The sequence below is a fragment of the Hemitrygon akajei genome, chromosome 11 (genome assembly GCF_048418815.1).
Source record: "Hemitrygon akajei chromosome 11, sHemAka1.3, whole genome shotgun sequence".
Taxonomy (NCBI): domain Eukaryota; kingdom Metazoa; phylum Chordata; class Chondrichthyes; order Myliobatiformes; family Dasyatidae; genus Hemitrygon; species Hemitrygon akajei.
Window position 1 is genome coordinate 141,202,431 of NC_133134.1, and position 26,245 is coordinate 141,228,675.

A 26,245-nucleotide genomic window follows, 5' to 3' on the forward strand; every position below is an offset into this window, starting at 1 on the left:
AGGCTGCTTAACAAGGTAATGGCCTGTGGTATTGCAGGAAAGATATTAGCATGGACAGAAGATTGGCAGACTGGCAGGAGGCAAAGAGTGGGAATACAGGGGCCTTTTGCTGGCTGGCTGCCAGTGACAAGGGTTGGTGTTAGGAGTGCTTCTTTTCATGGTATATATCAATAACATGGATGGTGGAATTGATGGTTTTGTGGCCAAGTTTGGAGATAATACAAAGATAGGTAGAGAGACAGATGGTGTTGAGGAAACAGGGAATCTGCAGGACTTAGGTGCAGTAGATAAGGAGAATGAGAAAAGAAGTGGCAGATGGAATATAGTGTAGGGAAGTGTATGGTCATGCACTTTGGTAAAAGGGATAAATTTTCTAAACTGGTAGAAAATTCAAATATCAGAGATACAAAGACGAGTCCTCATTCAGGATTCCCTTAAGGTTAATTTGCAGGTTGAAGCGCTGGTAAGGAAGGCAAATGCAATGTTAGCATTAATTTTGAGAAGACTAGAATATAAAAATATAATACTGAAGCTTTATAAGGCATTGGCCAGATCACACTTGGAGTATTTAGAGCCATTTTGGGCCTCTGAACTAAGGAAAGGTGTGTTGGCTTTGGAGAGGTCCGGAGGAGGTTCACGAGAATGATTCTGGGAATGAAAGGTTTACTATATGAGGAACATTTAAAGATAGGAGAATTGGGTTGAAAAGGATGATAAATCCCAGCCATGATGGAATGGTGGAGCAGACACGATGGTCCAAATGGCCTAATTCAACTCCTATGTCTTGTGGTCATATCTTAAAATGATCAGTAAACCAACAAAATACAACACATGCAGCATGTAAATCAAAAGAAATATCTAGGGATAACAGAAATATGTTTAAAACTATAGTTAAAGAAATGAGTGTTAGAATTGAGAACAGAAGCTCAAGTTCCACATGAGAAGATTGTGTCTTATTTGTGTTAGAATATGTAGCAAATATAGATAATCGTTTTACGAAGAAATAGCATGGAAAAAGAATTTGCATTTAAACAACCAGGCAGAGTCATTTATTAAAAATCAATAATAGTTTTTTATGGCCAATGAATTCAGTACTTTGGTTTGGATGATAGAGTCAGGCAACTACCTATGATTTTAAATAGACACTACAATTCAATATGATGCAGTCCAGTTCACAATATTGCAGCAAATGATTTTAAACAAAGGTGCAACCACATACATCACCAATTACAGGTTAAGATTAAACTCTTTTCCAGTTGGAGGGCAGAGGGAACTATTACTTTAGAATCCCCATCATGAGCATAATGTTTCTTGTGAATACTACAGCTTGTTTGAGCATGAATATTATTAGTTATAATGATAATGTTGAAATAGAATACAATCCACTTCAGTCTTCACTACTGTGGTAAAAGATCATCCCAGAATAGTTAATGGTAATATATTCTGAATTTTTTAGTGATAGAATTGGACAACATATGGGAGAATCCCCAAGCTAGTCTCTTTGAAACAATAGATCTACATGTCGCTTTAAGGGATATGCTGAAATAAACATTAAAAGGCATGATCCAATAAGGTTTTCTGACCCAGAAAACAACAACTACTTAGATATGTTCAATAGGAGCTTTTGTGATGTAGGATTATTCAGCTACAGTTATTAAAGACTTCAATAATGATATTTTAAAAAGCTTCATCGACTGCTAACTCATTTTAAGCATTAAGAATCGTGAAAACTTTAGCAGCATGTGGGTGGATTTAACGCTTAAAATGAGTTTTGGCATATAACATTGATGATTAGTCATCATACAGCATACTGGAAATGCATGATATTTGGGATTAGCTCAGTGACAATGTTCTTTAAAGGCAATTGCATGAGTTGGTGGAAAAACCAGAATTCAGTGCAGTTATATGATGTAGTTGCAGACTTTAGAGAAAACAGTAGAAGTAATTTAAAACTACAATAAACACTTGGCTTTTTGGAGCAGCTTGTAGTTGAGCCCACTAGAGGGTGAGCAATTCTGAATTGGGTGTTATGTAATGAACCAGATATGATTAGGAAGCATAGGGGCCCGTGATCATAATATGATAGAATTCACCCTGCAATTTGAGATGGAGAGACTAAAGTCAGGTGTATCAGTATTACAGGTGAGTAAAGGGAATTACAGAAGAATGAGAGAGGAGCTGGCTGAAGTTCATTGGAAGGGGACACTATCAGGCATGACAGCAGAGCAGCAATGGCCGGAGCTTCTGGGAGCAATTCGGAAGGCGCAGGATAGATGCATCGTGAAGAAGAAAAGTATTCTACAGGATGATGTAACTGTGGCTGACAAGCGAAGTCAAAGCCAACAAAGCCAAAAGGATGGTACATAATAGAGCAAAAATTAGTGGGAAGTTAGAGGATTGGGAAAATTTTAAAAACCAACAGAAAGGCAGAGTTTAGGAGGGGTGATGGCGCCTAATGGCGACTCCTTACTTGCATCTTCGGAAACAGCCCTATTTCCACCTTTAATATCTTTATTTTTCACTTTCAAAAGAAGACCCTGACCTGGAGTTACACGCAGGCTTTGGTTCTTTACGGGAATGGGGCCCGTTCTCGGGGTTCCACAATTGGCCATTATTCAACATGCCAAGGGTTTGGCCTGAGAATCTTGATCGTGTTTGGAAGCCTAAGATCTTGGGCTCTAGAGACAGGCAGATCTCTTTACAATCTTCAGACACAGAACTCAAAAAAAAAAGCAACAAAATGGTCTTTTAACATTGTAAACCAGCAGATTGCTGTTATGTCTCCCACTAGCACTTTGGTAGAAGGAATAAAAGCACAGATTATTTTCTAAATGGAAAGAAAATTCAAACCTCCAAGGTAGAAAATGATTTGAGAGTCCACATGCAGGATTTCCTAAATGTTAATTTGCAGGTTGAATCAGTGGTGAGGAAGCAAATGCAATGTTAGCATTCATTTCAGGAGGACTAGAATCTAAAAGCAAAGATGTAATGCAGAGGCCATATAAGGCACCAGAATATTGTGACCAGCTTTGGGTCCTTTATTTAAGAAAGATGAGCTGACATTGGAGACTGTTCAAAGGAGGTTCATGAGAATGGCTCTGGGAATGGAAGGGTTATTATGTGAGCAGCGATTGAAGGCCAAACACGAGGAAATCTGCAGAGGTTTGTCGTCACTGGAATTTAGAAGAATGAGGGGAGATTTCATTGAAACCTATCAAATGCTGAAAGACCTCGATAGAGTGGATGTGAAGAGGATGTTTCCTTTAGTGGAGATCTTTGGTCTAGGATCAGAGGGCACAGCCTCAAAATAGAGGGATGCCCATTTAGAACAGAATTGCGGAGGAATTTCTCTTGCCAGAAGGTGGTAAAACCATGCAGATTATGGCACAGGCAGCTATGGAGGCCAGGTTACTGGGGGCGTTTAAGGTGGAGGTTGTTAGATTGTTTATTAGTCAGGATGCAAAGTGTTATGGGAAATGATAGGAGAATGGGATTGACAGGGAAATGGATCAGCCATGGCAGAGCAGACTAGATGGGCCAAATTGCTGCTCCTATGTCTTATGGTCTTATAGGATTTCAATATTTGTTGAGATGCATCAGACATGTTGAAGCTGCACAGAGATTTGCAGAGTCATTCTGGGAAGAAACCCAAGAAACAGCACCGTAATAACTTTGCCAGGTTTTAGAAATTATAACATTGAGGAGGCAGTAACTTTACAAATTGCTGCAGCTCACTCAGAACTTGCGATAATAATTATATATAATGGTTATCAGTTGTCTTCACATCAAAGGAAGCAGAGATAAGATATGCAAAAATGAGAAAGGAGCTGTTAGCAAATTGTGCTTCCCTGTGATGAATTTGAAAAGCAACGTTCAATAAAGGGCAACTAACACAAAATGCTGGAGGAACTCAGCAGGCCTGGCAACATCTGTGGAAATAAATAGTCAATGTTTTGGGCTGAGACCCTTCATCAGGACTGGAAAGTAAGTGGGGAGGATGCCAAAATAAAAAGGTGGAGGGTGGAGAAAGAGGATAAGGTAGAAAGTGATAAGACCATAAGACTATAAGGCATAGTAGCAGAATTAGGCCATTCAGCCCATTGAGTCTGCTCCGCCATTCCATCATGGCTGATCCTGGATCCTACTTAACTCCATACACCTGCCTTCTCATCATATCCTTTGATGTCCTGACCAATCAGGAAACTATCAACTTCTGCTTTAAATATACCCACAGACTTGGCCTCCACCACAGCCTGTGAATCCAGGAGGCTGGGGGTGAAGGAGTAAAGATGGTGGGAAAGGCAAAGGGCTGGAGAAGATGTAATCTGATAGGAAAAGAGAATGGACCGTGGGATAAAAGAGAAGGAGAAGGAGTACCGGGGGGAAAGGATTGTCATGGCATGTAGACCAAGCTAAAGCTATCAGTCAGAGGTCAGCTCTTGTGATTTTATACAGGTTTGAAGAAATTGATCACTGTAAACATTTCCAGATAAGGATACACATTGGCAATAGCTTCATCGTATGTTTGCAGATGTGTATGTGAGTTAATGAGCAAATAACATTGGGCCAGGTTGAGTTTATCCCAATCAGGAGACCATCTCTGCCTGTGCTATCGGTTAATGTAGCACCTTGGAAAAGATCAGCCCTGATCTTACTGAGTCCAGTGGATTCAATAATTAAACAAAAGGTGATACTGGATCAGAACTCGGAATTCTGCCATGCCTCAAAGAAACAGAACCAACTCTACAGGCACCTGAAGGCTGAGATCCAGAAAAAAACATGTGACCTAAAGAACAGGTAGCGAGAGAAAAAGTGCAGGAAGCTTAGCAACTTACCGACAACCAAGTTGTTTGATGCAGCCAAGGAACGAAGACCCCATCCAAATGAGAGCAAAGAAGAAAAGTTAACTTAAGAAAGGAGAAAAGGAACACTTTGAAGATCTCAACTGCATTGTCCTTGAAATATATGCCTTTGACCCCTCAGCAAACTCTTCAATCCCAATTTGCTGTCACTTCTGACCAATGTGGTGTCAGAAAGGGTTCATGCCAAGTGAAAAACAACAAAACCTCTGGAGCAGATAATATACTTGTTGAACTTCCAGAACCCACCAGTGAGAAGTTTCACTCATAAATCCAGAATGTCATTGTCTGTATCGAGTAAGAGGAGGGTGAAAAGTGAGCCTGTGGGGATACCATAATCGTGGATAAAGGTGATACATCTAAATGAGATAATAGCTGAAGAGGCATATCTCTGTTGTCTACAATCAGAAAAATTCTGCTCAGTCCCCTCCTCACAGTGGTCAGGAGCTCCTCCTCAAAAACCATGTGAATTCCATCTATATAATGGCAGAGTTAATATGATCTTCACCATACAGCAATTTGACAAAAAGCAAGAAATGCATCAACCTGACTGTTTTTGAACCCACTAAAGATTTTGACTCCATTCATTCGGATATTATGGAGTTCCTTCCTTATATTAGGCTGCCTGCAGAAATTAATATCTATTTTGTGTATGATGACTGGGATCTGGGATTCTAACCAATAAATGTACACACAGCTAATCACGGCTGGTGTCAACCAAGGCTCTGTCATTGTCCTGACACATTATTAATTTTTCTTGTAACAGTGATGCACCTCATCTTCACCAAGCTTATTGATGAAGTGGAACTAATTCATGAGGTTAATGGATAGTGCCTAACCTACATCACCTCATAAGCTCTTTACATACAGATGATACCATCAGTTGTTGTTCTTTGAGCATTGGATTTCCTTGTACAGTTAGTTCATTTTAAAAATTGGAAGAGGCAAGAAAATTTGCAGCTACCTCTAACTTGACCCTTGACCATGCTTGCTACCTCATGGCTGCTTCTGAAATGGCCAATTGTGATATTCGTTGTGTTCAAAGTTCATCGCATGAGGAACCTTCAACAGAACAATCCGGTTTGATAAGCAGTGAAGATTGTTGCTGAACTCCATGAGGTATACAGCTCTAATCCGCTCTGTGATTATTACAGTAATTATATTGAAGTTCATCAGCCGGGCCTGAATTTCGGCGCAGGTTGGTCAGGTCTGCCTGGCGGCCCAGCCAGAGGGCACAGCACTGCCTGGCTGGCAGGAGGCTGTGGAGACCTCGCGGTGAGGCGGTCCTGGACTCAGGGCTTGGCCAGGGAGTGGTGCCGGTGTGCGGCGGCTGCTCCTCCAGCAGCATCGTCGCGCCAGCAGCCGATGATTTCTGGACCAAATTGCCTTGAGACTAGGTTCGTTTTCGGAGGTTACGGAGAAACAGCTGAGGAAATCTTCACCAGCAGCACCATCAAAGCTATGGGTACGTAGTCAAACTGCTTTGTGTGTGCTTTGGGAAAGGCAAAAGCTGAGGGACTAAACCCCTACAGAAAATCCGGAGTGGAGTCCTAAGGTGGGCAGATGGCTTACTACATCACCTTTGGGCAACTCTTGCAGCAGTGCTGGCACCATCTGTACTGGCTCTTGCTTTCCATTGGACTCTGCCAGCAATGCTGAGAGGGGGGTCTTGGCATCAGGGCAGCCCACGACCTCCATATCCCCTCGCCCTGGCCTGTGACACCATGGAGAGGACACTCCATTGATGTCGCAAGGTATCGGCACAACACTGGAAGTGGCAGTTACCGGTTATAAGCTCATCCGATTGGCGTAGGGAACGAGCACCAGGGGCCACTTCTGACTGTGGGAGAGATCGTTGCATCTCACTGGACAGCTACCGCCCGCCTTAGGTTGGGCAGCCTCCAGCCAGTTAAGGTGCTGTCCTGCCACTGCTTGCCTGCGTTACTGGGTGCGTGGGGCTCAGAGTTTACCTTGAGATGCAAGCAGTCAGTCTGCACCAGGTAGGAGGATTAAAACTAGGAAGACGCCAGCTCTTCGCCTCACAAGCCGGAACATTTAGACCACGTGTCCTAGACTGACTGATGACCAATAGACTGATGATGCAGAAAACAGCAGTTATTGACAGTCAGCTCACTCGACTTAACATCGAAATTGCCGGCCTCCAGGAGACCCATTTGGCAGATAACAGTTCCATCAGAGAGTCCAATTACACCTTCTTTTGGTAGGGTCTCCCTCATGAAGGCCCAAGGCAGTATGGGGTTGGTTTTGCAGTCTATCATTGCCACCACGGAACCACCAACAGGCAGAACAGAAAGGGTCCACTGTTCTCCACTTATCATCACTTTGCGGCCCCGTAAACCTCCTGAGTGACTATGCCCCAACACTTTGTTCTTCAACAGAGGCCAAAGACTAGTTCTACAAGGCCCGGGAAGAGGCAAAGACCAGAATCCCAAGCACTGAATGATTGTACCTGCTGGGAGAATACAATGCTAGAGCTGGAGCTGACCATGAAGCAAGATGAATGAGAATAGCTGAGACTGCTCGAGCTGTGCTGCCATCATGGACTGTGCATCACCAACACGGAGACCTCTGGGAGGCACCCATAGTCCCACCACTGGCATCAGCTCGACCCTATCACCACCAGACACAGGGACATGCACAGTGCAGACTGCAACACAGACCACTCCCTTGTTATCAGCCGAGTGTGGGGCTAAAGCCAAAGAGACTCCATCATTCCAAGACTAAGGGCCGATCTCACATCAACACCTGCTGTACAGTGAACTCTGAGAGAGTACAGCAGTTCGCAGACGCCTTTGAAGCCGCAGTGAAGAACCGTTCTGCTGACAGGACCTCTACTGACTCCAAGTGGCCACAACTCCGTGATGCCATCAGCCATTTGGGAAAAGGAGCTCAAAAACGCAGACTGGTTCGAAGCGGACTGGGAAGGAATGGAGCAAGTGACCTAGGCCAAGGGGAAAACCCTGCTGGCCTACAAGCAAAACACCTGCACGGGCACACGTGACGCCCATAGAGTTACTAGAAACAAGGTGCATGACATTGTGCAAGCAACTACTGACTGAATTTGTGCAGCAAAATCCAAACAGCTGCTGTCTGCAGAAATGCAAGAGGGACGTTTGACGGCATCAAATCAGCCACCAAGACAGCCACATTGAAGTCTAAAACTGGGGTAGTCACCACAGACCAGAGCAAAGCAGCTTGAACGTTGGGTCGAGAGTTACCTGGAGCTGCATGCGACTCGGAACCTGGTGACCAACACTGCCCTGGAGGCACTGCCTGACTCACAAGTCATGGAAGAGCTTGATGTGTTGCCATCTCTGGAGGAACTCAGCAAAGCCATCGACTGTCTCACCAGTGGGAATGCCCCAGGGAAAGGCAGAATTCCCCACAAAATGCTGAAGAGTGGGAAGCCTGTCCTGCTGCAACATCCACATGAGCTTCTGTGTCTTTACTGGGAGAAAGGCCACATCCCATAAGACATGCAAGAAGCCACCATTGTTACATTGTATGAAAACAGGGGTGACCATAGTGATTGCGACAACTGCCGTGGCATCTTTCTTCATAGTATTGTGGGGAAAGTGTTCGTCTGTGTCGCCTTGGCACGACTTCAGAGCCTGCCTACCCAGAATCCCAGTGCAGGTTCAGTGCAGTCAGGTCTACAGTGGACATGACCTGCTCACTGCGCCAGCTGCAGGAGAAGTCTTGAGACCAGCAGAAGCCACAGTACACTACCTTCATTGATCTGACCAAGGCATTCGACCTCATGAGCAGAAGCCTACTCTTCAAACTCTTGCTAAAGACAAGCTGCCCCACCGCCCCCCCCAAGACCACGCAGCATCATATCATCTGTCTGTAAGGACAGGCACAGCACTCTCTGCTTCAATGGAGCAACTTCTGATGCCTTTCCAGTGAGCATTGGAGTGAATCAAGGTTATGTCCCGGTACTGACCCTCTTTGGAATCTTCTTCTCCATGTTCCTTCAATATGCTTTTGCAGACTGCACTGAAGGCATCTCCCTTTGTACAAGAGCTGTTGGCAAGCTGTTGAATATCACTTGCTTATTCTCCAAAACCAAGGTTAGGACAGCCCTCATCCATGAGACGCTGCCTGCAGATGAAGTCACAAACTGAAGGCCGACTCCAACAGTCCAACTATTGATTAATTGCTTTGCCCATGCCTGCAAGGAGCTTGGGTTAACCAGCAGTCTAAAGAAGACAAACGTCGTGGCCCAGAATCTCCAGCAAGCATCACCACTGATGTTTGCTCTCTCGATGTAGTCGACCCCTTCATCTATCTTGGGTCGACCATCACCAGCTTCCTGTCCATTGAAGCAGAGGAAAACAGCAGATTGCCAAAGCTGCAGCTGTCACAGACAGACTGAACAAGAGAGTGTGGAACTGCAGACAGCTGACAAAGTCAAAGCTGTATGTGTACCAGGTGTGTTCAGCTTGTTTGGGCTCGATGCCATACATCAGCCAAGAGAAGAGGCTAAACTCGTTCCACCTACGCTACCTCTGGCGCATCTTGCATATCTCCTGGCAGGACAGAATCACCAACACAGAGATGCTGTGCGGGCTGATACCTCCAACATCCACGCCCTACTCAGCCACAGACGCCTCAGACAGTTGGGCCGTGAAAAAACAGATGGGCCAGAGACACATTCCCAAAGACGTGCTGCATGGTGAGCTGAGTGACCACGCCTCCGCTACAGGGATGTCTGTACGCGTGCCATGAATCTGGCCGGCATCAGCCTCAGCACGAGAGGAAACAGTTGAAGACCGTACAGCACGGAGGGCCGCAGTCAAAAACGGTGTAAAACATGCTGAGAAGGCAAAGGCCAACGTGCTCATCAACAAGACACCCAGAAGAAAATCCAGAGCTGCATCACCCAGAGCCCCTTCCTCCTTCACCTGCAGCCGCTGTCAACGAGACTGTACAGCCACTCCAGACTGTGCAAATATCCCCAAATCTACATCCAAGAACAATCAGAAAAAGTGTCTCGAGACGTACGATATTGAAGTGTCTAGAGTTATTTTAGATGCCTTTAGGAGTATGTTCAAAAAACATCAAACATTCATTAGATCCAAATAGCAAACATACAACTTTGTTATGCAAAACATCCCAAACATAAGGGACCATAATTTACTTTTGCAGTGATTGCTATGTCATTAAGTGAAGACGGCATGTGTCAAAAATATCTATTCGATAATCAAATGATCAAACTAGGTATGTTGTCAAATCAGTCAAAAGACTTTTCATAAAAAGCAAGACAACTAGCTTTGTTAGATTAGAGCAGTTTGCAAAATGAAAGGAATTGGTTTATTAATGTCACATGTACCAGGAAGCTTTTATTTGCATGTGATTGAGACAGATCAATCCATGCACAAGTACCTTAAGGTCATACAAAAAAGAAGGAAGAAAAAGAATGTAGAATTTATTGTTACAGTTACAGAGAAAGTGCACTACCGGTAGATAAATGAAGTGCTGTCCATAGCAAGCTAGATTGAGAGATCAATAGTTCATCTTTATTGCATAATAGATCTGTTCAAAAACCTTATATAAAAGCAGGGTAGAAACTGACCATGAGTTTGAGCTTGGTGGTATATTTTCTGAAGCTTTTGTGTCTTATATGCGAGTGAAAATAGTGGGGGGAGGGAGGGGGGGAGGTGGATGAAAGGAGAAGTGAGAATGATCAGAAAGGGAGTTTTGAACTAGACCTGATGAAAGGTTACTGAGACATGCATGCAAGCTCTACTATCTATTGCAGGCAATTTGCCACCGCATTGAAATTGTGATGGCCGCAAATAGCATTACAATAACATTAAATGGCTTCACAAAATATATCTTGGTGATAATGAGGATGGAATTGATGGCTGGTGTAACTGAAATTGAAATCTGCAGGTAAATGGAGAATCTGAGAAGTTGATGAACATGCTGAAAATTCAAGTAATGTGTCCTAATGTGCGGACTATTTTGAGAAGTCTTTAAATGTTGTAAAGTACACAAAACCTGTTTACAGCCACCTAGGGGAGAGGCATCAGAGTCGGTGAGCTCGACCAGAGGCGGTGTGATGAGGAGCCCAAGCTGGAGTCAGTGCTGCCGCCCAGTGTTCACTCGCAGAAGACAAGCCGTACTGTGTTCGCCTGCAGACTTCTGCAACATTCATTCACTCAGAGTCTTGGCCTATATTTTTTTGCGTGACTTTATTTTACTGACACCTCATATGTGCTTGCTATCTTATATGTACTATAGGTTGTTTTGTGCTGTTTGTGATTATTGGTATTGTGTTTTGCACCTTAGCCCTAGAGTAACGCTGTTTCATTTGGCTGTATTCATGGGTATTAATACATGGCTGTATGACAATTAAACTTGAGCCCTTAGAAGCCGAACTATTATGACATTTTACACTAACTATTATGACATACAAAATCTATAAGCTGAAAGGAATTTCTTTCAAAATTAAAGAACTTTACTTTTTTTGCAAGTGCCACAGTAAGTCAAACTATGCAATTGATGTGAACCCCTCCAGTAAATCCAAAAAAACATCATACTGAATCAAAAAAGGCTTTAGAATATCAATTATAAATGTTCTCAGTATTGCATTAAATGTGCCAATAAAAATTAATTGAAATTGAACATTGATGAATTTGCTGAATAATTCCAAAAGGAAAATTTACTTTAAAAGGAAAGTGGTGACTTAACATGTTTTACATCTTTAATATCAGTTTTATATGATCAACAGAATATATATTTCAAAATTTGCCAGATGATGAACTATTAAAGGAAATTCTATAGTTATAAATTAGCACATTTTCAAAATGAATAAAACAAATATGATTAACAAAAATTCAGATGAATCTGGGTAAGTGACTGTATTAGCTGCTGACAATATTAATGACTGATGACCTACCAAAGTTAATTATTTTAAGTGATATACTTAGCATGATTATACAAATGAAATATCTCTCCTATGTATTAAAGCATTGAAGAGTTTTTACAGTCATAAACCAATGAAGTCATTTGGGAATAACTCCAGTGTCAGTAAAAACTCCAGTAAAAATGAACAAATAAATAATGAGTATTAACAGAGCAATTAAAAAGTTTCTAAATGCTAGGCCTCATTTGGAATATTTTGTGCAGTTCTTATCATGTTATTACAGGAAAGATGTAGAAGCTTTTGAAAGAGAGCAGCTAAGGCTCATCTGGATGCTTCCCAGATTAGTGAGTATTAATTAAATAAGGAAAGGCAAAACAATTAAAGATCATTTTCTCTTTAGTGGAAGCAAATGTGAGACCTGATGGAAGTTTACAAAATTATGAGGGGCATAGATAGTATGTATAGCTAAAGTCTTTCTTGCAGGGTCGAAATGTCAAAGGAGTGTAAGCTTTAAGGCAAGGAAGGACTAAATTCAAAGGAGAACTGTGGGGAAAGTGTTTTTTTTAAACTTTGAGAGTGATGGGTGCCTGGAACACACTGCCAGGAGTGGTAGTGGAGGCAGACGCAATAGTGCCACATTTTGATGGGCACATGAATACGCTGGAAATGGATGGATATGGATCACAACCAGGACAATAGGTTTAGTTTAATTTGAAACATTGTCAGACCGGATGCCGTGGGCCATAGGGTTTGATCCTGTGTCAACCTGGTCAATGCTCTGCGTTCCAAGGTAGAATTTTCACAATCTTTCAATTGATCAGATAAAATCATGCAACTTAAATCAGGCACAATACATGGGAGCATGAAAAATAGCAGAGAATTATTTGACACCAAGAACAAATTCTTCATTTATATAGCATATGGTTAGGAAGGTATGGCATTACAGAATACAAGGAATAAATCACTGGAGATTCTGTGGATATGAATTAATAATTCAACCTGCCTTTTAATGTTCTGTGAAAGAATTTCTGTCACAGGGATGCTATTTATTTGAAGACATGTTGACAGTTCCTGTGGAAATGAGCTCGTGTTCTTTGCAGCCCCAGGCTACTACGAACAAATTCAACATCTCATGATGTTATAAATTCTATCATTTACTCAAGGATTCAAATCAGTCTCTTTCGCTGCTCGTTAATCCTTGCACCAGAGCTGATGGTGTCCGTTTCAGTGCTGTCTTTCCTGTTGGCATGTCACAGGTTTTCGCTGCTGCCAGCATGTAGCTCAGCTGGTCTGACCTCTGAAGGCGACTCTGTGCCAACTGCAGCAGGGAAGGCAACTGGGGGAAACTGTCCTCGAGGGTTCACAGGGACCCTGGCGCTGCCAAATAACCACAGTGTTCTGAAAGGCATGTCTTTTGTGAATGGCAGCACCAAGACTCTCCTGGGAATCAGCCAGGCATTGTGGACAGGGTATTGCCAGGGAAGTCCCTGTTAGGGATTAGGTACATTCTATAAAAGCTAACATTTTAAGGAAGCCTGCAAAGTTCCTGTGCTGCCTGTTCCCATGAGCTAACAGAAAATATATCCTCTCAAGTGTGAGGTTTGACTCACCGTTATAATGCAGTGGAGAGTAGCAATCTGCAGTATGGAGTGGCCCCCAGAGTAATTATTACTTTGACATCCACAGGCAAAGCTTAAAACATAGGAACAGGAAGCAGTCGAGCCTGTGCATACCTAACGAAATGGGAGCTCTTAGTTCTGGTTCAGGATAAACAATGCAGTTTAAGTGTTGGACCTTTAAATAACATGAATGCGTTGGGTCTCTGAGTTAGTAAAATCCTGAGACCTGAAAATGTCACTATAGACCAATATTAAATACTGTTGATGTTGTTGTAACGTTGAAGCCATTGGGGAAGATTATAAAAAAGAATGCTAATGCAAATAAAAATCTCACAAAATTTAAGGAAAAGAGTTTCCGCATGGGCACTTAACCCCAGAGACATTCATAAGGTTACTCTGTATTAAGCCAGTTTCTGAGAGCACAACATCATTTCTTCCGCAGCTGTAAAACTGTTTTCAGTCTAAAGCTAATAGCTCTGTCATGAAGTTGGCATTGGGGAAGGTTTCTTTAGCCAAATGATCTCTTTATGCTCTGAAATTCTGATGGTTTTATATCAAATATCAATGCCAGTTAGAAAATTAACTTTAAAAAAAATTAGTTAAAACTCGGGAAGAATCTATGTATCACTGCTCACTCATCAGCAAACTGAATTAATTGCACCCAAGCTGTAATGCAGCTTAACTTCCCAATCTTTCAGTTAAGAAATGGCATGGCAAAGTGTTGAATTGTCCCCCACATGTATTAAAAGAAACTTCTCAGGTGAACAGCAATGGAACAACTTTGTATGCAGGCAGTGGGAGCAGTGGGAGCAGGAGTATGACATCTGATCCTTCAAGGTCATTCATCAAGTAACAGTTGATCTTCTACCTGAGCACTATTTTGTTGCACCATCCCTATATCCATTCATTACCTGATGTTCAGAAATCTGTCCAACCCATTTTTGAATGAAAATCCTTAGACCTCCATGCTCCTCTGGGGAAAATAATTCTCTGAGGGAAGAAATTTCTTCTACATCCTAATCCTAAATGTCATAGCTCTTATTCTGAGATTATATATTCTGGTTCTAGAGTCTTCAACAAGAGGAAACATCCTCCCTGACACTTACTGAGCCTTGCGTATGTTTTGTACTCTTATGAATTCAGGTCTAGTCTCCTCAGACCGCAAACTTGCCATCCCAGGAACCAATCTGGTGAATGTTTTTTTTCGCATTACTTCTAAGGTTTTATATCTATTTTTATTAAATGGACACTTGTTTACACATTACTCCAGGTACAGGCTCACTAAAGTCTCACATTATTGTTTGGAAATATATTTACTTTGTTTTAAAATCCTCTCATAATGATGACCAATATATCACATTTCATTCCATTATTCATTATACCTGCCTATTGGCTTTCAATGGTTTGAGTTGCAAAGTTTCCAAGGTCCAGCTGGATATCAATATTTTCCAAGTTGTCACCATTTAAAGACTACCTGTTTTTCTGTTTTGTCCAGCACCGCAAATGACATCACACTTTTCTGCATTATGTTACATATACTCTTCTGACCTATAGCTTTGCTTGGCTCTATCCCCTCAATACACCTTTAGATCTTCCCCCACAAGTAACCCTGCCCAGTATTGTTTCATCAACAAAGTTCAGACTCAGAGTTTGAGAGGAGCGGAATTAGGGACGTGACCAAAGGCACAGCTCAAGAGATACGTTACAATGTGGAATCTAGAACAAGATGGGAACATGTTAGTGGCTAGTTGCAGAATGTGGAAGCAAAATGACTAAACCAAAAATATGGCAAAATGCTGAAAGACTTGTTCCATGATTTTGAGTTATTTCTCTGACCCATTGCTTTCCCAATGCCTAGAAATTGTCCGTTATATTTGTGATTGCAATTTTCTCTGTTCTGGTAGGCACCTTTGTCAAACAACTTTGAAGCTGATTGGCATGAGATGAAGTTTGGATCATATTGTTGCACCCGGTGTTTCCGAGATAAAAATGTAGCAGAAGTCACTGCTCAAACACAGTGTCTGTACAAGCTGTTTTGTACAGTCTAATAATGCATCTTACACATATAAATCAGTGAGACATTTGTTGCAGCTGCTATAGCTCTGTGTGTTCTTTTCCTTCAATGCCAGAAGTCACTGGAGCTGAAACCTATAATTCACATGGGTTTGAAAGAAAAGATTCCAGTTCCCTTTCTCACTGAAAGCTGTTACAGCTGGCTCACTTTACACATACTATGTCTCACTCCAATTAACCAGTTAACAGTTTCACACACCACTACTTACAGCTATCTTCTTCCTCTGTAAAAACACTGATAACATAACAGGCGTAGACAAATCCAACGAGCTGCAATGGAAAGAAGAAAGACTTAATAACAATAGATCATTTTAAATGTACATTTATTTTCAAGTTCCAAACACTCTGTCACTATAAAATAGAATATATTCTACATGAATATTCTATTCAACGACTACGCTATCTAAAATAAAACATTCAAGTTCCTTCAGAGGATTCTATTATTGGCACAAAGTTATCAGTAATTACATTTATGGAAAATGTCTCAGAGCAAACAAGCTAATAGGGAGTTTCTGGTGTAGTGATGATTATGCCTTCAATAACAAATATGGATTATTCTAATATGCTCATTAAAAACATCAATGACCATATTAATTCAATTTTTTTTTCTATATGTCTAGCCACTTCATCTTTAGGATCTTTTTAAACTTGTTCAGACTCTTAATACAGTGCATTTTCACCAACCGGGACACATTGTCAGCAAAATAATTTCAAAATTGACAGCACTCCTGTTGTATTACTCAGCTGGTGGTCTGCACTGTAGATAGAATGTTTATCTGCTTATCTGGCATGTGTTCAACTTGCTCCATGTGGTGTAGAAGTCTGAATATGAAAATCTGGATAACCGTAGTTGTTTGTAAGACTCAAAGGTCAATCAACGCCCAACTGAAACTGTTATAAGTGTTCAGCTGAAGGACAGTACAGTTTTCTATGAAGCTTCTTTACAAATGTTACAGTATTGATAGAGGTATACAAGATGATAAAAGTCTTAGATAGAGTGGCTAGCTAGAGGTTTATTTTCCCCAGGACAGAAATGGCAAATATAAGGGTGCATAGTTCTAAGTCAATTGGAGGGAAAATAAAGGGGGGATGTCGAACGTACACAGAGAGTGGGGGTGCATGGAATTTACTGCTGGGCGTGGTGGTAGAGGCATGTTGGGCATTTACGAAACTCTTAATAGCCACATGGATGATAAAAAAAAAATTGAGGGCTATGTATGTGGGGGAAGGGTTAAAAGGTCAGCATAACATCGTGGGCCAAAGGGCCTATGCCAGTGGTCCCCAACCACTGGGCCGCAAAGCATGTGTTACCGGGCCGCGAGGAAACGATATGATTCAGCGATACAAAATTATATGAGTCAGCTGCACCTTTCCTCATTCTCTGTCACGCCCACTGTTGAACTTGAACGCACACGAAGTCATCAGTCGCCTAAACGCAGTGATACCCTTGCGCCAGGGATCACTGGTTGGCCTTGGGTAACCAGCCGCCCTGCGCGGCCAGCAAGAACTGCCATTGCTACTGGCCTAGAGCGCGGACAGATGGGCGTCGCCTCTAAACCTGTTTAGCACACTGAATATTCATGGAGAACCCGGTGCTAAAATATTCGCAGATGAATTAATTTGGGCTCAGAGTTTCATAAGTAGCAGAGCAGCTACCTCGCTGCAATCTACTGAAAGTCATCCCTCGAGCCAAACTTTTGTCGGCTGATAGATCCTACCTAGCTACAATGGGGGGCAGGCACTGGTGTGTTGCAATGATTTTATATGCTCATACGAGGAAAATATGTGCTGCGTGTTTAATATCCAAACGTTACTTAAAATGTTATGATGCTATTGACTTATAAGTGAGTTATAATTGACTTATCATTATATTCATGCGAGGAAAATATGTGCTGTGTGTCTAATATTAAATTTGATAGATAAACCCTTTTAGAAACGAAATTGCGACTTATAAGCGACTTATAGTTGACTTACCACCTATATTCCGGTTGTGATTAACACCCCCCCCCCCCCACCACCCCGTCGGTCAGTCCGCAAGAATATTGTCAATATTAAATCGGTCCGCAGTGCAAAAAAGGTTGGTGACCCCTGACCTATACTGCGCTGTAATATTTTATGTTCCATTTGAAATATGAAGGGTACATATTAAACACATTTTTGTGTAAAATAAAAAAGTTATTCTGCTTTCTGTTGCAGCTATTCTTATCAATTAGTGATTAGCAAATGGCCATCTGTACTGAGTGACAAATAAAGTACATGGCGCTACCATTCATTATTAGCCTTGCCCATACCTATTGTAATGTTTGGAACTATACTTGAAGCGTATATAGAAATGTCTTTGTGTTTTAATTCACAAATAAATCACAGCAAATAATAGTCATTAGCAGTACTTCTAGAGAACTGGATGGTTATAATGGGAAAACATTTCATTTTGATGAAGGCTTTCAATCCTGCTTTAGGTCAGTCAATAGACAGACACAATAGTTCACGTGAAAGGCTAATAAATCAAATGTCTGAAAGCAGTGTAAATCAGGAATAAAGTATGATTGCAATCATTTCCAGACTGAATCTCAGCACTTGAGAAATTCAACCAGGTGTGAGTATAAATGAATCACCTTTCTCCTGACATAAGTTCCACTCAATACAGCACAGGATTGTTATGGGTTTTGTAACTCCAAAACATGAAAGGAAAGGACGGGAGCGAGAGATAATGTGTCTAGTTCCGTTTTTACTTTTCATGAGATGCACGCATGTGATGTGGTGGCATGATGACGTTTGCCATTCATGTATTTTACATATAACCTGCAATGCCTGAATGCAGAATCAAACAATATATTTACCATATTACAGAAGTATTAAATACACAACAAGGACAATATCTTTCCTTGTGAAAGATATTCTTTTGCATGTTAGTCTAAAAACGTTTGATCACATTGTTCCAAGAAGCAACAATCATTGAATACTCTTGGGACAAATGTTGCACAGACCTCCCTAAGTGGGTCCCAGCCCAGAGTCTGCAGCCTGATCCTTCTAGGGCACATTCTCTTGTTTTCTAAATTCCCTGCTCTCCTTGGAACACTTCACGAAAACACAGCAAATTCCACATCTCCACATGATCCAACATAAGAATTCCAAGCAAAATCTCACACCTCACCTTCCTCGAGGCATACAGTATCTATGGTAACATTCAAGCACAGAATTCCATGCAACTTCCCCTACTTCCTATCCCTGCACTACCCCGCACATCGTAGAAGACATACAAAAAATATTCTTGAGAAATTAATAAACACAAGGAACACTGGAGAAATGTAATCTAAAGAATCTTTGGGTCTACAGTTGGCCTACAAGGACCTATCATAACGGACATGAAGCTAAGGAAGAGTGCATGATGGAACTCGACCTTTCTGTATCAATGATTTAAGATTTAAACAGATAACATTGAATAACCTAAACAGATAATATTGAACAATAATGAAGATTTCAAAAATGATCAGAAAATTTGGAATAACATTTGACTTAATGAAAAATAGTTGTTAATAATTTTTTAACATTCATTTTCTTGTGTGCTTTGTAACCATAACTGACCACCATGGCAAATCAATCTTCAACAAATCAATGGCTCCCAAATGCAATTCGAGAAGTAAGTCAATGTAAAGGGAGTGAGGTATATGATGTCTGATTCTACCAAAGTATGCTGGTTGAGAAGAGTCTCACCTAATTATACTAGGGAAATCATAGGCAGACTACCTAAAATTGTCCACCTATCAATTTTCTTGCATATAATTTTGTGAGCAGCAATTTTCTAATTGCCAACAAAGACAGCTCACCATCTCAAGTAAGTATGTATTTGGGCAATTCTGTCATTAATTTCTTCTCCTTTTTAACACTGCATTTTATGGTAATTAAATTTAAGTAGGTAGTCATGTAAACCAGTTCCATTATCAGTACTATTAAGAGATATTTACATTTTCTGGCAACCTTTCTAAATTTGAAAACAACTGGTATGTTTTTAAAAACTCAAAAGACATTAGTAAAGACGTTAGCTTGTTATACAGATGACTGCACCAAGCTATTGAGTCACAGCTGGACTGGTACCGTGCATCCTTCCTGATTTCATTTCTGGTCAATCTGCATTTTATCAGCATGGATTGAGCTTTTACACAGTTATAATAAATAACAACGACTGACAAGCTATAATTGCATACTTCTAATGCTATCAGTTCAATTCTGTCATAGTACCATTGTACTGAAATGGCGATACTTTCTGAATTTCTCAGTAAATTCTAGGCAGTTTACAGAAATCTACTCTCAGTGTATTATTTATTAATACTAATCATGATTTCTCAAATTCTCTTCAACATTTGGTAGACAACTATGGATTTGTTTTACATGTACTTTATCCTCATTCTTTGAACAACTAATCCTGCCGAGCGGTGTCCTTGCATCCCTACTCCCCGGAACATATCAAAATAATTATAAGTTGCTGGTTGAAACAATAATGCATATGAACTCCATGTTATAACATGCACAGAATGGCTTGGAATAAGTGAGATTAATGACAGAACATTTCGGAACTACATTGGTAAAAAGCAATGTTTGCACTTTGAATAACACGCACACAAAATTCTGAAGGAGCACAACAAGTCAGGCAGCATCAGGGCAAGGGAACAAACCCGACAATTCAGGCGGAGACCCTTCATCAGTATTGGAAAGGAAGGGAGCAAAAAGCAGAATAAGAAGGTGGGCAGGGGTGAACCTGGCAGGCGATTGGTGAGACCAGGTGAGAGGGAAGGTAGGTGTGGTTATGAAGATAAAAGCCGGGAAGTGATAGCTGGAAAAGATAAACAGCTGAAGAAAGAACCTAATAGGGGAGGATCGTGGACAATGGAAGAAAGGGAAGAAGAATGGGAACTAGGGGGATGTGATAGGCAGGTGAGGTGAAGATAAAGAGTGAGCAGGGAACCAGATTGAGGAATTGGAAAAGAGAGAAGGAGGGAAGGGAAGAAACAACCAGAAGTTAGAGAAATTGATGTTCAAGCCATCAGGTTGGAGGCTACCCAGACTGAATATGAGATGTTGCTCCTCCAGCATAAGATTGGCCTCATCAGAGCAGTAAAGGAGGCAAGGACAGAAAAGTCAGAATGGGTATGTGAAGTCTAATTGAAATGGGTTCAATCAGACGCTGGAGACCCTGCCTTTTGTGGCAGACAGAGCAAAGGTGCTTCCACAAGCAGTCCCCCACCTGTGTCGGCTCTCATTGATGCAGAGAACACCACACAGAGGAGGAGAGTAGAAAGAAATTCAGGATCTTTATGGTGGAGTCAGGCACTTGTGGAGGGATGGAGAGGGGAAGGTAGTGTCTTAATCAGGCAGGTTTGGGATTAATTATTGACGTTGTGACAGGAGGTAGGTGAGCTCTCAGTGTTGCACTTGAGCTGGGGTACAGGGGAAAAGTCTGCAGGGAACTCAGCAATAAGGGAGGAGTTTTAAAGGAGAAACTACCTGCAGTTGTGAAATCTCCACAAAATCATTCAGGGTCTTCCCCAGCCAGAAGTCCTGGATGAACCGTGTGATCCACAACTGCTGAGGGCCAGATCTGTGGTGCTCAGGCTTGGTGACCAAGTAAAGTTCAAGAGATCCGGGTACAATCTCCAGAAAGCCATCTTATGTGAAGTGACAAATCCGGGCCAAAGTTGAATCACTGAAAGATGCCCAACACCTGTGTCAGGGCTTGAATGTAATCACCGTCTACAAAGTAAAACTAAGCGACATAGATGACAACAAGATTTCGCTACCAGATGAGCTTAATGCCTCCATAAAAACATAGAGGCAGCTTCATGAACTCCCACAGTACCCACTGATACTGTGATTCCTGTTTTTGAGGCCAACATGTAAGCATCCTTCAGGAAGGTTGAGCAACAGAAGCCATCTGACTCAGATGGAGTACCTGGCCAAATAATAAAGATGATCAACTGGCTGGAGGGTTCCCTGAGGTCTTTACTCTCTCACGCCAGCAGTCTGAGGTACCCACCTGCTCCAAGCAGGCTTCAATTACGCCTGTGCCTGGGAAAAACCTGGTAACCTACGTCAAAGACTATCACCCAGTAGCACTTACATCCACTGTGATGAAGTGCTTTGAGAGCTTGGTGATGAAACATATCAACTCCTGTCTGAGAAGCGACTTGGGTCTGCTCCAATTTGCTTACTGTCACAACAAGTCAGCAGCAGATGCTATTTCATTGGCTCTTCACTCAACCATGAACATCTGTACAGTGAAAATGCATACATCAAGATTCTCTTCATTAATCGCTGCTCAGCGTTCAAAAGTATCAACCCCCTCAAACTTATCAGTAAGCTTAAATCCCTAGGCCTCAATACAGCCAGTTTGGATTGGCAACAACATCTCCACCACAATCATCATCAGCACAGGTGCACCACAAAGTTGTGAGCTTAGTTCTCTGCTCTTCTCACTTTGTATTTATGACTGTGAGGCTAACTACAGCTCCAATGCCATATTCAGGCTTGCTGATGACACCGCTGTCGTTGGCTGAATCAAAGGTGGTGATGAATCGACTAATAGGAGGGAGATTGAAATTCTGGCTGAGTGGTGCCACAACAGCAATCTCTTAATCAACTTCTTTCTTGAGATCTTTATCTGAAGGAGACTTGGCACATATCCATGAGCATGTGAATGACTGGAAGATGTGATCAAGCAGAATTAAAAGAACTACAGATACTAGAAAACTAAAATAAAGATGAAAGAGCTGATTATTGACTTTAGAAGGAGGAAACCAAGGATCCATGAGCCAGTCCTAATTGGAGGATCAGAGGTGGAGAGGGTCAGCATCTTTAAATTCCTCTGTGTTATTATTTTAGAGGATTTTTCCTGGGCCCAGCACATAAGTGACATTAAGAAAAAAGCATGACATCTCTCTTCCTCAGGAGTTTGCAAAGTTTCAGCATTTCATCTAAGACTTTGACAAACTTCTACAGATGTGCGGTGCAGACCATATTGACTGGCTGCATCACAGACTGGTATGAAAACACTAATTCCCTCTAACAGAAAAGCCTACACAAAGTAGTGGATATGGTCCATCCATCACAGGTAAATCCTTCCCAACTATTGAGCACATATACAGTACATGGAGTGCTGTCACAGGAAAGCAGCATCCACCATCCAGGCCAATCTCATGTTGCCATCAGGAAGGAGGTACAGGAACTTCAAGATCCACACCAATTGGTTCAGGAACACTCATTACCTCTCAGCCACCCAATCAGTGAACTGTTCCCACAACCAATGGACTTACTTTCAAGGACTCTTCATCTCATGTTCTTAATATTTATTGCTTATTGAATTATTACATTTTTTCTTTCTTTTTGCATTTGCACAGTTTGTTGTCTTTTGCACACTGGTCATTTGCCCATTCTGTTGAGTGCAGTCCTTCAATAGTTCAATAGTTGTTCTTGTATTTACTGTGATTCCCTGCAAGAAAGTGAATCTCAGGGTTGTATATGGTTACATATACATATGTACTTTGATAATAAACTTTGCTTGTTTGTATTTTTATATAACCACCTTTATAGGTGTTATTATTCAATGGTTTTACTTGTAATTGTAGTACATATAGATCACCATATACAGTCCTAAGATTCATTTTCTTGCAGGCATACTCAATAAATACATAATAGAATAATGATCATTACAGAATTAATGAAAAACCACATAACTTGGGCCTTCAACTAGTGTGCAAAAGACAACAAATTCTACGAAAGTAAAAAAAATAATAACAACAAATAAATAAGCAATAAATATCAAGAGCATGAGATTTGAATCCATTGTTAAGTGGACTCACTTAAATCTCCTTGTAAGTGAGTCCATTGGTTATGGGAACAGTTCAGTGATGGGGCAAGTGAAGTTGACTGAAGTTATCCCTCTTGATTCAAGAGCCTGATGGTTGAGGTGTAATTACTGTACTTTTCCTGAACCTGGTGGTGTGAGTCCTGAGGCTCCTCTACTTTCCTCCCGATGGTAGCAGTGAGAAGAGTTTGTTCTTATGGCACCACTTAGCCACATTTTCAATCTCACTCATATATATTTTCTAGAAGCTTCTTAATTTTTTTCCTGCAGCAGGCGTCATGCCACTTGAATCTGGCTGTTCATAGGTTACACCTTATTAGTGGAATATATTTTATCTCCTGTCTGAGTATGAGGTGACAGCAGAGGCTTTTCTTTCCTTTGTTTCATTATTTGTTCTTGTAAATGGGGTCTATACTCATAGTGAAGGAATGCCTCTGCATGAATGGTCTGTGCATTTCCAACTAAATTGGACTCTAATAACATCCTGCATAGACATCATCAGATACTATTGCATTTTTCTGGACAATTCCATGGATAAGCAAATCAACCACATGGATTATATCTTTATGGATGCAGTAGCACAATCCAATTGGTTTCTAATAAAATTATTATCAAGCAGCACAAGTAAATGTTGCACTGTGATAAAATTATTTTGGTCAAAACATTCACGCTTTGCCTTTGTCTACTGTAGAATTATAAGTGGAAATTGTTACAAAGAAAAGTGTAGCTTCAGTCTTCAAGGAGCCATGCTTCTTATCTACCTTTGCTTTCGAATAAGACTGGCACAAATAACTGCCTTGTAATGAAATTATTGTGACTGCTACTTAGGAAGTCAGCATTGTACTGCATAACATGGTGTCATGGTGTAGCAACTGAAGTCCTTTGTGCACAATGCAAGCAATGTCAGCAAACAATCCAGCAGGGAAATTAGCGCTATCTGCAATGTGTCTGGGTACTTTCACTGCCACAGATTTCCAGTTCATTGTGTCTGCTGCATTCCAAGCAAGGCTTCAGCAAGAATAGTAAGAGGGAAATGGTAGAAATTGTGTAGTAATTGAATTGTAACTACAAGAATACCAATCCAAAAAGACAATAATGATGTCATTTAGGGCACCAAATACATCAGTGTAGCACTAGGTCAATGGTTGTGCATTGTTAAAGGAAAAATGGATCATGTACAACTAAAATTGAAAAATCAATACACATGTTACAAATAAATTCTGAACACTGATGTTATTCTCTTCCCTTTAATCTGCTCTCTGAAGTAAATGGATGAAAACATTTTCCCATGCTTATTCTAAGATCAACCTTCATAATTTTTCTAATAAAATTATTCAATCACTGAATGAATCACTTAATTCTGAGAAACCAAAACTAATTTAACCACTTCAGTTAGTTCAATAGTCTGATTCCTACTATGCCATTTATTAAATGAACAAGTTCAAAAGTTCTAAACAAGTACACATAAAAATTAAACTAATTAATTACATGTACTCCATATATTAGTGAGGATTCTTCAGGTACTTTCGTTTCATTCTAGTCCAAGATACTGTTTGGACCTTTCCAAGTCCAAGACATTGTTTCTATTTAAATGCTGAAATCATATGGAATTTATTGAGTAATCTAAAGCATGTTCTACCATTTTCCACAGCTCAACAAAATATCTGATAGGAAGTACTTGGGTTACTAAAATATGCATAGTAGCCAAATTCTTTCATCAGGATAGTTCTGTCACCATAGCAAAGTCAGCCGAGGACATCTGCTCAGCACTGATATTATGGGCCATGGGTTACATGGGAAGATTCCAGGCAGGGTCCCCACCAGCAAGAGAGTCCTGTGATAATAATTTACTGTGAACTTTGAACACCATTACCAAGAAAAGAGGGGGGGAGGGGGATGGGGGGGGGGGTACAGTGTAGAGTTCTGGATTGGGCCACCATGGAAAACTAGAGGTCCAAATTTAAAAGGTCAACAGATCTGAAATCTGCTCGTGTGCTGGAATGAGTCTTTTAAATGATTTGCTAAAGTATAGGTTAGGACTTGCCACTATTCCCGTCACTCCAAAAGGTGTTGAAGTGGGTATTATGGCCTGCTCAGTTTATATTGATCTTATTTTGGCCAAAGAGGAAGTTGAAAGAGATCTCAATTTCCTAGTATATGCCTAGAAAAGAATAAGCTGCAGATGATGTCATAATCCCCCTACTGCTAGACTCCATATGGAGCTCAGCGTCAGAATCGAATCACAAGCACATCAGCTGGCCTGTTTGAATGTTGTTACGCATGAGAAACTTTTAAATACTTTCCCAAAGCTTATACAGCTTTAACACTCTATCCATGGTCTCCTTCAAAGGCTATCAGGCATTCTAGAGATAAGGTTCATCAATATACCAACTGAAGTTCTTTATTTCATATACCTAGCTGTACCATGCTCCTTAACTCTGGTATGAAAAGGAACAGGTTGACTGGATAAATGCACCCACACACGTTTAGTATGGATATTGAGAGAGTGCGGAAGTTGAGCCAACTCTCTCAATTCAGGCCATTAATTTAAAAATGCACCATTTTGTTTGTCGTGTTATATAGGTATTGTTGTTGAATTACAATTTTAATAATGTGTGGATATCTCCTCCAAATAGAATATATGTTTTAACTTTTGCAAAACAATATTATATAATATATTATAATATAATCTAATATATTTTTAAATAATAATACCCAACTGTTTGCCAAGCTTTCTCTCTGGATTTCAGTATAATATATTGCTTGCAAGGTAAAACTCATTAGTTATTATCTATGGATCAAATATCTTTTAATTATAATCCATTATCCATACTACTTAACCACTCAACTTATAGTCCAACAGCTGGTGTTATTTGTCAGTTAGAAAGAAAATAGTTCCATTGGGAAATGATGTTCTCTCATACACAAGTGAAAGTGTTCA

The 26,245-nt window shown here is 40.9% G+C and overlaps 1 protein-coding gene across 2 annotated transcripts in view; it reads right to left on the bottom strand.

Moving 5' to 3' along the window:
- LOC140736078 (sodium/potassium-transporting ATPase subunit beta-1-interacting protein 3-like) overlaps positions 1–26,245 on the bottom strand; it is a 194,794-nt gene that overhangs the window by 18,254 nt on the left and 150,295 nt on the right. For both annotated transcript variants that reach the window (XM_073061817.1, XM_073061816.1), the window contains exon 5: positions 15,656–15,716. In XM_073061817.1, the coding sequence (XP_072917918.1) occupies positions 15,656–15,716 (61 nt within the window). The remainder of the gene's footprint in view (positions 1–15,655; positions 15,717–26,245) is intronic.